The following is a 13,944-nucleotide window of genomic DNA, read 5'->3' as shown; positions in this document are numbered from 1 at the left end:
TCTCTCTCTATCTCTCTCTCTATTCTCTCTCACTCTCTATTCGTTCTCTCTCGCTGTCTCTCTCTCTGTTCTCTCTCTTTCTATCTCTATTCTTTCTCTCGCTCTGTCTCTCTCTATTCTCTCTCACTCTCTATTCGTTCTCTCTCGCTGTCTCTCTCTCTGTTCTCTCACTTTCTATCTCTATTCTTTCTCTCTCTCTCGTTTTCTTGTTTCCTCCACGCCATGATGCCTTTACGCCTCGTCTGAGATTACTCTAAATTCCAAAAAAAAAAAAAAACATAGTTCTCTTCATTAAATGGAGAATTCATTGTCTACCTCAGTTTTGGGGGATTGTGTGTGTGTCTATGCGTGCGTGCTTGTGTGTGTACGTACATGCGTGTTCACAATACTGTATGTGCAGGCGTTTCTATATTTTCTATGACTGCCATTTGAAAAGAAAAGCCTGTATGAGTTCATGTTAAATCAGACATGTTAAATACATCCTCAAATCACTGTGATTGATGTGCTTGAAAAGTCATTATTTTAACACATAACAGAAATTACAGCAATACTACATCAATGGATAATTAGTCCATGTCCTCTCTAATTAAGCAATAAGCCCCGAGGAAGTGTGGTATATGGCCAATATACCACGGCTAAGGGCTGTTCTTAACACAACGCATCACAGATTGCCTGGACACAGTATATTGGCCATATACCACAAACCCCTGAGGTGTCTTATTGCTATTATAAACTGGTTACCAGCGTAATTAGAGCAGTAAAAATAAATGTTATGTCATACCCATGGTATATGTTCTGATATGCCACAGATGTCAGCCAATCAGCATTCAGAGCTCAAACCACCCAGTTTATAAGTCTGAATAACCTAAGGCTGCATCCCACCACTCTCACCACCAGTCTCACGACTACTCTCACCACCAGTCTCACCACTACTCTCACCACCAGTCTCATTCCTACTCTCACCACTACTCTGACCACTACTCTCACCACTACTATCACCACCAGTCTCACCACTACTCTCACCACCAGTCTCACCACTACTCTCACCACCAGTCTCACCACCAGTTTCACCACCAGTTTCACCACCAGTCTCACCACTACTCTCACCGCCACTCTCAGCTCTGTAATTGTAATTCAGTGCTCAGGAGATGGTGGTCCTCAATCTATCTGGCCCTCCCGACCCTGCCCTCTCCTGGGAAATGTGTGCAGATATTGGAGTGATTTGCAGTAATAGAACTTTGGGATAAATGGGATTATCCAATCCCCTCCCTCGTAGGGTTCCCCCTGATTCGCAAGTGAACCTCATTACCTGAGCTGGATCCCCTCAGAGCATCCTCAGGGACACGGTGAAATTACAACAGCATGGTGTTGTGTGGATCACTGGTCTGTTGGGATGGCAGCTTGTTGATAGACCCTAGTACCCGAGGTACAACAAGATCTCACAGTTTGACTAATTTGACTTCAGATTCTGACGTGTATCAAATTTTCTCCAAACGTCAAATTTGGGGGGGTTTTGGGTTTTGAATGCAAAACCCGCCACTGGACGTCCTCGGGACATGAACGAACGTCCAATTTTGAAGTGAATTTTGAATTTTGAAGCAACCTGGCTGCAAATAGACACATGAATGGGAAGAGTTATGAGGTGTTGAGTGTCCACATTGTGCGGAGAGACCTCATTATTCGTTGTAATGACAGGATGTAGTCTGTTTTATTACGAGACATTAGGAAATGGTGTCTTCCCCCGCCATTTCATTGGGATTTGACCCGTGGCTGTAGTGTGAGCTGACTTTCTTTGACTGTTGCTGAAAGAATGTGTGGCAGGTGGACTGACAGAAAGAACAAGGATGTCGACCTTGCACTCAGACCTCTTTGTCTGTCTTTCTCACTCTTTTATCTCCATACATCTCTCTCTCGTTCCTTTTGCTTCCAATTGTGTCTTGGGTGTGTGTCACCAATACAGAAATACACCAAACATGAGTTCAAGCAGCTCTATATGAGCTATACACGTCTGTAACTGTAAACCCCCCCTCTCTTCATCTTCATGTTTCTCCAGGGAAGGAAGTGTCGGTGGCCACATTCAAGGGGAACGAGTTCTTCTGCTACGACCTGTCGCTGACGCCCATCCAGAGCAGCACGGACGAGATCACGCTTTCCTTTCGCACGCTGCAGCGCAACGGCCTCATGCTGCACACGGGCAAGTCGGCCGACTACGTCAACCTGTCGCTGAAGAGCGGCGCCGTCTGGTTGGTCATCAACCTGGGCTCGGGCGCCTTCGAGGCGCTGGTGGAGCCCGTCAATGGGAAGTTCAATGACAACGCCTGGCACGATGTGCGCGTCACCCGCAACCTGCGCCAGGTAAAGAGACACGACGTGTTTGGTCGAGCTTCTATGCAGTGTTTCTCTCTCGCTTTCTGTGTCTTTCTCTCTTTTTTTCTCTCTTTCTTTTCTCTCGTTCAAGCTATTCAATCTGTTGGTCTATATCTCTGTGTATCTACCTCTCTGTCTTCCTCCACTTTCTCCTGTCACTTTCTCTCTGATGTTGGTGTTTTTCTCTTCCACTTCTTCCAGGGTTGAGATCTGCAGAGGATTGCTGTGGTCACTCTCTCTCTCCTCATGTTTTCCTTCTCTGAAAAACAACCAAATATCCATGTCATCTGCTCATTGAGAAAAGAAGGGCGGGAAAGGGGGTCAAAGTTAACAGCATAGAGAACAGATAATAGACCCAGCACATGTAATCACAAGTTCACATCCATTCGTAGATGTGGATATCTTATACCCGTAGGTCTACGTTACCCTAATAGGGAACTCTGGGTTCAACAGTCTTGTTTCAATATGTATGCATGTAAAGCACTTACCCACGTTATGATTTCTAATTAATCTGTAGAGACGGTGCATTTTATCCCCGTCTAAACACATTACTCAACAGATCTTTACAACCCGCTAATGACAGTCAGGAAGAAAGGAATCCCACGCACACACACACGCACACACACACACACAAACACACCAACACCCACAAATTGAATAGCAGAGGCAGAGGCTCGATGCCAGGTCATCAATTGGCAGTTGTAGATAGTGGCAGTGAGATGCAATCAATTTGACTTAAGATTGCCTTGCTTACTTCTCCAAGTGTTTTGGTAATGGTAATTGGAATGAATGGCTTGTCGGCCCTAATAATAGATATTGTAATGGCCCCGTATTGCAACCAGGCCTGATGTGAATGCGTTAACAAACAAAAGTAACAGCACCAACTCTTTTGTCCACCGCCGCAGCAAACATTTACACAAAGCCCTACTTCCTATCACCTGGAAACACAACAGGAGCTTCAAACTTCCCTGGACTTTTGAATGAGTGCAGAATTCAGTCTCAGGCAGGAGAAAGAAAAGTTGTGTCGCTGGGAAAGAAACCACAAAAGTGAAGTAAAGATGCTGTGTTGTCTTTCAGAGGAAGCTCTCCAGACCAAGTAGGGTTGAAGTATTGGCTGTCATAAAAGTCTGATTCTTCCTGCAGAGATCCGGCCACTGCAGTCATGTCATAATAAATAGACATGTAGTTTATGTGAGCTTGACTCAGGGGGCAAAGTGTTTGACACTGGGAGAACCCTGATCGCACACTGACAGAGAGAGACTTGTTTGGAGTGCACAATCACTAAGTCATACAGAAGCCTGAATGCTCACTGTACTGTACAATTCTGGGATCATAGGCACGCACACACACACACACACACACACACACACACCACACACACACAACAACACACACCACACACACACACACACACACACACACCACACACACACACACACACACACACACACACACACACACACACACACCACACACACACTAGGGATGGAATTTTAAAATGACTTCAGTAGGGCCCTCCCGACTGTCGCAGCGGTCTAAGTCACTGTATCACAGTGCTAGAGCGTCACTACAGACCCGTGTTCGATCCCAGGCTGTATAACAACTGGCCATGATTGGGAGTCCAGCAGGGCGCGTAAATTGGCCCAGCGTCGTCCGGGTTAGGGGAGGGTTTGGTCGGGGGGTTTTCACTGGCTCATCGCCCTCTAGCGACTCCTTGTAGCGGGCCGGGAGCTTGTGGGCTGACCTCGGTGGTCAGGTGAACGGTGTTTCCTCCTACATATTGGTGCGGCTGGCTTACAGGTTAAGCGGGGCGGGTGTTAAGAAGCGCGTTTGACAGGTCATGTTTTGGAGGACGCATGACTCGACCTTCACCTCCCGAGCCTGTTGGTTTAGTTGCAGCGATGAGACCAGATCATAATTGGGGAGAAAAAGGGGGGTAAAATACACAAAAAAATGATCATGTTAAAATGATTTCAGAATTCGATAACATCATGATAGTTTTTCGGATATCAGGGTAGTCGAAATAAGAAATTCATTTGAATTTTTCAATGCGTGAGAGATTGGTGTGTGCACTCTGCTTGTTTCAGGAGAAGGCGTGGGGGAGGGCCAGAGAGGAGCAGGGGCCGCTGTGAGGTACTCTGTGATTGGCAAAGAGGGAGAGAGAGAGAAAGTAGCCAAACCCAATTGCGATACTCAGAAAAAATATTGCTGCCGTAGGCTATCTGTCATACCATCTGGTAGTGCCTGACTTGACTGCATTCACATTGGTTGTGAAGAAGCTAGTTAGAGTATCCAGCTAGTTAGCCAGCTAGCTAGCTAAAGTAGCGAGGCTAATAGAGGCTATTTTGCAGCACTCCCCGTGAAATGTCCACAACACACTGCGTTCATATGAAAAAACAGCAGGTTGGTTGATCATTGTAGCCTTCTCCTTTTCATTTAGCGCAACTTAATTACGTAATTTGAATTACATTTTTGCATTAATTAGAAATCTCCCAGTTCACTTGCTAAACATGTAGCCTCTGATTGTAGCCCATAAAACGTTGTTTCTTAAACTATTGAATGTAATGGTCTATCCTATGTAGCAATATCACAGATGACAAAGGCTAGCACCCAGCACACACACACTCACAGGCACACACCACACATACACACACACCACACTCACACAAACACACACACTCACACGGCAGGGGTCAGATATGTTTGCTGCTGGGGCATGCTTGCTCACCAGAGTGAAACTGGTTTAATGAGCTTGGAAAGCCAACATGATTCTAGAGATTTAGACCCTGATCCCAGCCACTCACCACCAGTCCCAACATAGCGATCCACACTGAGCTATACCACACACACACACACACACACACACACACACAACACACACACACAACACCACACACCACACACACAACACACACACACACACACACACACACACACACACACCACACACCACACACACCACACACCACACACACACACACACCACACACGGCTGAAGGGAGGATAACGACGGCATTGACCTGACCAGTGCCCTCTGACCTAATGTTTGCAGCCTCTCTGCTCTTGGACTAATCAATAGCGTGGTAGCAGATCATGTTACACATACATATGCAGGAGGCAGGAGAAGAGGCATGCATATACACACACTCACACACACACCATTCACCCCCCACAAACTGTTCAGCCTCCCGTTCATATTATATACCCACTGTTTTCATCATGATGTCATATCCCTAGGATAGCCCTCTCCCCAGTCGTCACCGGCCCATAGCTGTAACCCTAGCTCTGAAGCCACGATTATCAATCCGTTTTAATGCCTACAGTAGTTTGATTCCGTTCCATTGGTTTTAAGTGCTCTTGCTCTGTGGTTCGGCATCATTAGTAACAATGAGCTTCTCAAACTGTTCGTCATTCAGAGTTGATTTTTTTCTCTCATTGTATTTATTTCTCATCCAACACCACCCACCTGAAACCTGTGAATGTGTCACCTTTTTAATGGTAAAAGGAGGCAGAGAGAATTAGGTGAGAAGATATGGAATCCTAAACAGAGAAGAAATGCAGAGAAACACAGAAGAATCACAGCGCCACCCAGTGGTGTTGAGAGGTAATGCTGTACTACATGCCTGTATAGGGGAGAGGTAATGCTGTACTGCAGGCCCTTATAGTGGAGAGGTAATGCTGCACTGCAAGCCTGTATAAGGGAGAGGTAATGCTGTACTACATGCCTGTATAGGGGAGAGATAATGCCACACTACATGTCTGTATAGAGGAGAGGTAATGCTGCACTACATGCCTGTATAGGGGAGAGGTAATGTTGTACTACATGCCTGTATAGGGGAGAGGTAATGCTGTACTGCAAGTCTGTATTGGGGAGAGGTAATGCCGCACTACATGTCTGGATAGAGGAGAGATAATGCTGTACTACAGTTCGGTATAGAGGAGAGATAATGCTGTAATACGGGGAGAGGCATATTTGTCTCTGCAGGCCTGTATAGAGGAGAGGTAATGCTGTACTGCATAGGAGAGAGTAAATGCTGTACTGCAGACCTGTATAGGGGAGAGTAATGCTGTACTGCATGTCTGCATAGGGGAGAGAATGCTGTACTGCATGCCTGTATAGGGGAGAGGCAATGCTGTACTGCAGGCCTGCATAGGGGAGAGGTAATGCTGTACTGTAGGCCTGCACAGTGGAGAGGTAATGCTGTACTGCATGCCTGCATAGGGGAGAGGTAATGCTGCACTGAAGGCCTGTATAGGGGAGAGGTAATGCTGTAATGCATGCCTGCATATGGGGAGAGGTAATGCTGTACTGCATGCCTGCATAGGGGAGAGGTAATGCTGTAATGCATGCCTGTATAGGGGAGAGGTATGTTGTACTGCATGCCTGTATAGGGGAGAGGTATGCTGCACTGAATGCCCTGTATAGGGAGAGGTATTTTTAAGAACAAATTCTTATTTACAAATGACTGCCTACCGGGAACAGTGGGTTAACTGCCTTGTTCAGGGGCAGAACGACAGATTTTTTTTACTTGTCACGCTCTGGGATTCCATCCAGTAACCTTCCAGTTTGGCCAACGCTCTAACCCATCGGTACCTGCCGCCCCAGAATGCTGTACTGCCGGCCTGTATAGGGAAGACGTGTGGTTGGTCCCTGTGGTATATGGATGATTGGGCAGTCAGGCTTGCAAACTGACCTCTCTCATCTGGAAGAAGCTCTCCCAAAAACACAGAGGCCGGCCGGCAGGCGTCTCCCCCTTCCCCTCCTCCTCCTCTACCCCCATTCTCTTCCGTCTCTCTCCGGCTCTGACAAATGAGATACTGTCATGGACGGTTTACAGACTTAAGCAGTGGTGACTGTGCTGCAATACTCCAGGGCTGAGACGCTGGACAGACGGACCAACAGACACAATACATTGCATACAATGCAAACCCACCAGCGAGAACCAATACAAATGGAATACGCAGGGAGGGTGGCTGGGCATGAACAGTGTTGCTGCACACATCCACACACTCACACATTTAGATGACTTTTTCCACTGCAAGAGAAAGTGGTTGTTTTCCACTTGCATTCATGTAACGGTTTCAGACCAAAGAGATGTAATGTTTCAGACCAAAGAGATGTAATGTTTCAGACCAAAGAGATGTAATGTTTCAGACCAAAGAGATGTAATGGTTTCAACCAAAGAGATGTAACGGTTTCAGACCAAAGAGATGTAAATGTTTCAAACCAAAGGTGTAGATGGTTTCAAACAAAGAGATGTAATGTTTCAGACCAAAAGAGATGTAATGTTTCAGACCAAAGAGATGTAATGGTTTCAGACCAAGAGATGTAATGTTTCAAACCAAAGAGATGTAATGTTTCAGACAAAGAGATGTAATGTTTCAACAAAGAAGATGTAATGTTTCAGACCAAGATATGTAAGGTTTCAGAAAAAGAGATGTAATGTTTCAAACCAAAGAGATGTAATGGTTTCAGACAAAGGATGTAATGTTTCAGACAAAGAGATGTAATGGTTTCAACCAAAGAGATGTAAATGTTTCAACAAAGAGATGTAATGTTTCAGACCAAAGAGATGTAATGTTTCAGACCAAAGAGATGTAATGTTTCAGAAAAAGAGATGTAATGTTTCAGACAAAAGATGTATGTTTCAGACAAAGAGATGTAATGTTTCAGACAAAGAGATGTAATGTTTCAGACCAAAGAGATGTAATGGTTTCAGAACCAAAAGAGATGTAATGTTTCAGACCAAAGAGATGTAAGGTTTCAGAACAAAGAGATGTTGTTTCAGAACAAAGAGATGTAATGGTTTAGACAAAGAGATGTAATGTTTTCAGACCAAAAGAGATGTAATGTTTCAGACCAAAGAGATGTAATGGTTATAGACCAAAGAGATGTAATGTTTCAGACAAAGAGATGTAATGTTTCAGACCAAAGAGATGTAATGTTTCAGAACAAAGAGATGTAATGGTTATAGACCAAGAGATGTAATGTTTCAGACAAAGAGATGTAATGTTTCAGACCAAAGAGATGTAATGTTTCAGACCAATATATGCAATGTTTCAGACAAGAGAGATGTAATGGTTTATAGACCAAAGAGATGTAATGTTTCAGACCAAAGAGATGTAATGTTTTCAGACCAAAGAGATGTAATGTTTCAGACCAAAGAGATGTAATGTTTCAGAACAAAGAGATGTAATGTTTCAGACAAAAGAGATGTAATGTTTCAGAACAAAGAGATTAATGGTTCAGAACAAAGAGATGAATGGTTATAGACCAAAGAGATGTAATGATTCAGACCAAAGAGATGTAATGGTTATAGCCAAAAAAGATGCAATGTTTCAGACCAAAGAGATGTAATGTTTAGACCAAAGAGATGTAATGTTTCAGACCAAGAGATGTAATGTTTCAGACCAAAGAGATGTAATGTTTCAGACCAAATATATGTAATGTTTTCAGAACAAAGAGATGTAATGTTATAGACCAAGAGATGTAAGTTTCAGACGAAAGAGATGTTGTTTCAGACCAAAGAGATGTATGTTTCAGACCAACAAGAGATGTAATGTTTCAGACAAAGAGATGTATGTTTCAGAACAAAGGATGTAATGTTTCAGATCAAAGAGATGTAATGTTTCAGACCAAAGAGATGTAATGTTTCAGACCAAAGAGATGTAATGTTTCAGACCAAATATATGTAATGTTTCAGACCAAAAGGATGTATGTTTCAGACCAAAGAGATGTAATGTTTCAGACAAAGAGATGTAATGTTAGAACAAAAGAGATGTAATGTTTCAGACCAAAGAGATGTAATGTTTCAGACAAAGAGATGTAATGTTTCAGACAAAGAGATTAATGTTTCAGACCAAAGGATGTAATGTTTCGACCAAAGAGATGTAATGTTAGAAAGAGATGATATGTTATCAGACAAAGAGATGTAATGTTTCAGACCAAAGAGATGTAATGTTTTCAAGACCAAAGAGATGTAATGGTTATAGACCAAAGAGATGTAATGTTTCAGACAAGATATGTAATGTTTCAGACCAAAGAGATAGTAATGTTTCAGACCAAAGAGATGTAATGTTTCAGCACAAAGAGATGTAATGTTTCAGAACAAAGGAGATGTAATGTTTCAGACCAAAGGGATGTAATGTTTCAGACAAAGAGATGTAATGTTTCAGCCAAAGAGATGTAATGTTTCAGACAAGAGATGTAATGTTTCAGACCAAAGAGATGTAATGTTTCAGACCAAGAGAATGTAATGGTTATAGACCAAAGAGATGTAGATGTTTCAACAGACAAAGAGATGTAAATGTTTCAGACCAAAGAGATGTAATGTTTCAGACCAAAGAGATGTAATGTTTCAGACCAAAATATATAATGTTTCAGAACAAAGAGATGTAATGATTCAGACCAAGAGATGTAATGTTTCAGACCAAAGAAGATGTAATGTTTTCAGAACCAAAAGAGATGTAATGTTTCAGAAGAAAGAGATGTAATGTTTCAGACCAAAGAGATGTAATCTACTACGTGACACACAATATACCAACTCTGTATTCACAATTTATCTTGTTGACAGTCACACGTCTTTAGAAGTAAAACATCATGTGTTCTGTTCACAATAGCAGACATGGATAGCCCTCAACAATAAATATTCTTAGAACTAGTTTCACTCGGCTAGTGAGATAACCGCGAATGGTCTTGGTTTCGCTCACGCACACAAAGACTTTGAGAGTTAAGACGCCTCCAGTCATGATGAATGAAGCCTCCCCACCGAGTTTAAAGTCCATCTAAAATGGTGTTTGGATTATAGTGCGCTTGCCATCACCAATGTTAGAAGGCAGCAGGAGAGGATGAACATTGGTGGTTCTGCCAAGATATCACTCTCTCCGGCTTCAGTCAATTCATTCGCCTCGCAGTGGTTAAATTCATTGTGTTGTCTGTGCCGGGTATGTCAGCTTTCTTATGGGAATCTAGTACTTCATGTTTTCTGAAACCATGGAAACCGCCAACATAAGGAAATCTAGCAAATCTGATACCACTGTACATAGTCTACTGTGAGACAATAACATGCTGTACTGTATACTGCAGCCGACAGAAAAGACAGCGGGGAGCTTTCTTCCCGTATCCCGTTATTTTGATCTGTAGGTCTCATTCCAAGCCACTTACTGAAAGAGGGTAATACAGTAAGGCCAGTCAGGGGCTGTCTATCTGTCTGTGTGTTTAACAGACACCTTAGGCCCCCGAGGGCACCTACAGCCATTAGGAAATATGAGCCAGGCAGGGAGAGCTGCAGGACATCAGGAGTGTGTGTTTTCCTGCCTGCCTGCCTATGTGTGTGTGGGTGGGTGTATCCGTGTGCATGTACTCGCGTGCTTGTGTGTGTGATACTCTACCTGCAGTGATAAAAGAGGAAGAGTCTCTTGGATGCAGAGCACAGTTTTGGGAGCGAGGGGAAGGGAAAAGGGAGCGAGGGGATGGGAAAGGGAGGGAGGAGATGGGAAAGGTAGCGAGGGGAAGGGAAAGGGAACGAGGGGATAAGAAAGGGAGCGAGGGGATGAGAAAGGGAGCGAGGGAATGGAAAAGGGAGCAAGGGAATGAAGAGAGCGATAGTAGAAGGAGAGAGAGCGTCACATAGTGCACTCTCTAGCTCTGCTCTCTTGTATACACGTCCATAAACTACGTGCTTCCGCACTCGTCTTTCTATCGAAGTACTCACCGAGGATCTCGATAGAGCCTGATAAGCTAACACATATGTCACCGTATCACACTGATCGCTTGCTCCGAGCTGTGTATTACTGTCATCCTCCTCATCACTCCAATAGCTCATCCTCGCGTTGCCGAGTACTAGCCTGGTCCACGTCCTATCTCCAGTCTACTTGGCTCAATCTCAAGACTTTCCTTCTAAAGAGATAAGGTATAGTATTAGGGCCAGCGTTTAAATCGTATGAGTAGACAAGCTCACCAGCGCACATAATGTGCTAGCTATTTTGATAGGACTATAGTGATTCTAAATTATAATGAATATCGCAACCGTGTGTGTACTATATCCGGTTATAATATACAATATATCGAAATAATCGAGACACGCTCCTATTGAGTTCTTGTTTGCAACGATGGAAATATCCGAGCTACAGGAGACCTAGATAGAGAGATAGGATAGAAATGTGTATAATTGCCTAGACGGTACATGGGATCTATCCTCGAATACATGCTCGAGAATATCCTGGTTACATTGTACTAAGCGATGCCTTCAAGTGGTTATGGACCATAATCTACAATGTAAGATTTCTTGGAATTGTAGAGCGCGGGCAGCTCAACTGGTTGAACATGTGCTAATGGAACGCACAGAAGAAGTAGGACTATCATGATTATTGACGCTGGTTAAATTGCTGAACATAATAGATAGTTTTAAGAGAGAATAATATGCAGGTTTAAAAAATATATTTCTTCTGTGATATATGATTATTAAGAAAGGCATTGATGATTTATGGTTAGGTACACATTGGAAGCAAAGATACGCACTCGCAAATAGACATTCGATTATATGGCAACGCAGTGACATCGTTAAGCTTAGTAAACTGAGAGTGCTTAATAGACATGCAGCTTATGTGAGAGATGATTGCAGTCACGGAGATTTGTTTTTTATAAGATCTAAGTAGAGAGAGCTGCTAAGAGAAGGTGAGGCAACTTACCCGTTGGTTACTGACTATTCGAGCAGTAAGAGAGCAGGATTCTCGCGTGGAGTTGCAAGTGTAATCGAGGTGTGTTAAGCAGCGTCTGGACTAGTTAACTGTAAGGTTGCAAGAATTGCAATAGCCCTAAGCTCGACAAGAGCACAATTAATCGGTTAGTGCCCACTGAACGAGGCAGTTAACCCACAGCGATACGCCTAGGCCGTCATTGAGAAAAAAGAAAGTGTTTTTCTGACATTTGCTCCGTAGTGTAAAATTTAACGAATTAATGTAAGATAAATCGAGAACACATCAGGTGCTCCAAGAAAATACCGGATTTCCGAATTGGTTATGAAGAGACTTTAAATCGGCTCGCCTAATTAAAATCGGCAGGCCATTCCGATTAATCGACTGAAGCGCACATCCGATACTTAGCAAAAGAATAGAAAAGACCTAACTAATCTAGCGAAGCAGAATGAGCGAGCTATGAAAACGGCTAGTTAGCGAGAATATCGTTGTTGAACGAATGCATCACCATTTCTAACTTATCGCTTCATTATCCTGAGAACACAGACACGATAACTAAATTGGTTATCCTACAATTCTCATTGACTTTTGGGAAGTAGTAGAGACAACACAGCTTTTATTGCCAAAAGTTATGAGTATACACAAAATATGTTTGGTAACCGCTGGGAAACAGAAAGTACCAGCATATATTTTTTTGGAGTGAGGTGTGGTGATGTACCTTTTTACTAATTCAAAATATGGGGCAGGTCAAGAGGGGTGCTTCAGTTCTGCCTCCTGCAGTAGAAGAGATACGTTATGCAGGCGTATAGATGTGTCACGATACAAATACAAGAAGGTTCACTTCCAAAACGAACAACCAGAAACCCACATCCTCTGCTTCCTAAGGAGAGAAACTAAGACACAACAGAGACAAGCTGTTAGTTACGACAGGCACTAATTTATAATGTACTTAATACAGGCAAAGATAGTTTGCCTGGGCTTTTTTCCTCACAATATCATGTGAATGATGAATTGCAATAGTACTTGTATGTACTTGTAATTACTAGAATTCACATCACAGACGACATTTGGTCATGTGATGCCTAGGCCTGTGATGAAGGCCTGCAATGTCATTATGTAAACCCTTATTCACCCAATTAGTGGAGAAAGTAGAGAGTTTATTATTAGATGACTTTCCCCTCTATCACCACACTTGGCGATATTCAATCTCAGGACACAAGCCGACTACACATCATGAAAGACAAAACTACATGGCATATTCAAGTCTCAGACGTTGAGTGCACACACAGCTGGGTCAAGAAGTATAAAGATAGAGAAATGAAATACAAGTATGGTGTGTGCCTTGTACACTCCCTAGGGTGTGTCTGAGTGTGGTGTGGAGTGTGTATGTGGTGTGTGTGGTGTGTGTGGTGTGTGTGTGTGTGTGTGTGTGTGTGTGTGTGTGTGTTGTAGATGTTGTGTGTGTGTGTGTGTTGTGTGTGTGTGTGTGTGTGTGTGTGTGTGTGTGTGTGTGTGTGTGTGTGTGTGGTGTGTGTGTGTGTTGTATGTGTGTGTGTGTGGCCGCGTGTTTTATGACCTTGCTGTAGGCCTATTTGGCGTCATCACCCTCGACGTATCAGCAGCACACAATTCACAGTGGTCGCACGCACCCACACACACACAGCGGGGACGGACGGGACGGGCCAGCCACACACAAGTTATGCGTCATGGACACAAAGTAGACACAAGGATCACACTATTACACAAGCACACACACAACGACACACATACACACCACACACACACACACACACCACACACACACACACCCACACACACACACACACAACACTTTAGGAAACAGAGAAGAGGACAGAAGAGACGATATCCCACATAATCATG

At 43.4% G+C, this 13,944-nt stretch overlaps 1 protein-coding gene across 1 annotated transcript in view; it reads left to right on the top strand.

The window, feature by feature from the left end:
• Positions 1-1,621: 1,621 nt before the first annotated feature.
• Positions 1,622-13,944, top strand: part of LOC111980804 (neurexin-2-like) — a 655,826-nt gene continuing 643,503 nt past the window's right edge. Inside the window, exons 1-2 of the mRNA XM_070449631.1 lie at positions 1,622-1,685; positions 2,054-2,355. Of these exons, the coding sequence (XP_070305732.1) occupies positions 1,622-1,685; positions 2,054-2,355 (366 nt within the window). The remainder of the gene's footprint in view (positions 1,686-2,053; positions 2,356-13,944) is intronic.

Source organism: Salvelinus sp. IW2-2015, linkage group LG3, assembly GCF_002910315.2.
Source record: "Salvelinus sp. IW2-2015 linkage group LG3, ASM291031v2, whole genome shotgun sequence".
NCBI classification, from domain to species: Eukaryota; Metazoa; Chordata; class Actinopteri; order Salmoniformes; family Salmonidae; genus Salvelinus; species Salvelinus sp. IW2-2015.
Note: the sequence above shows the minus strand (reverse complement) of the source record. Positions and strands in the feature narration are given on the sequence as shown.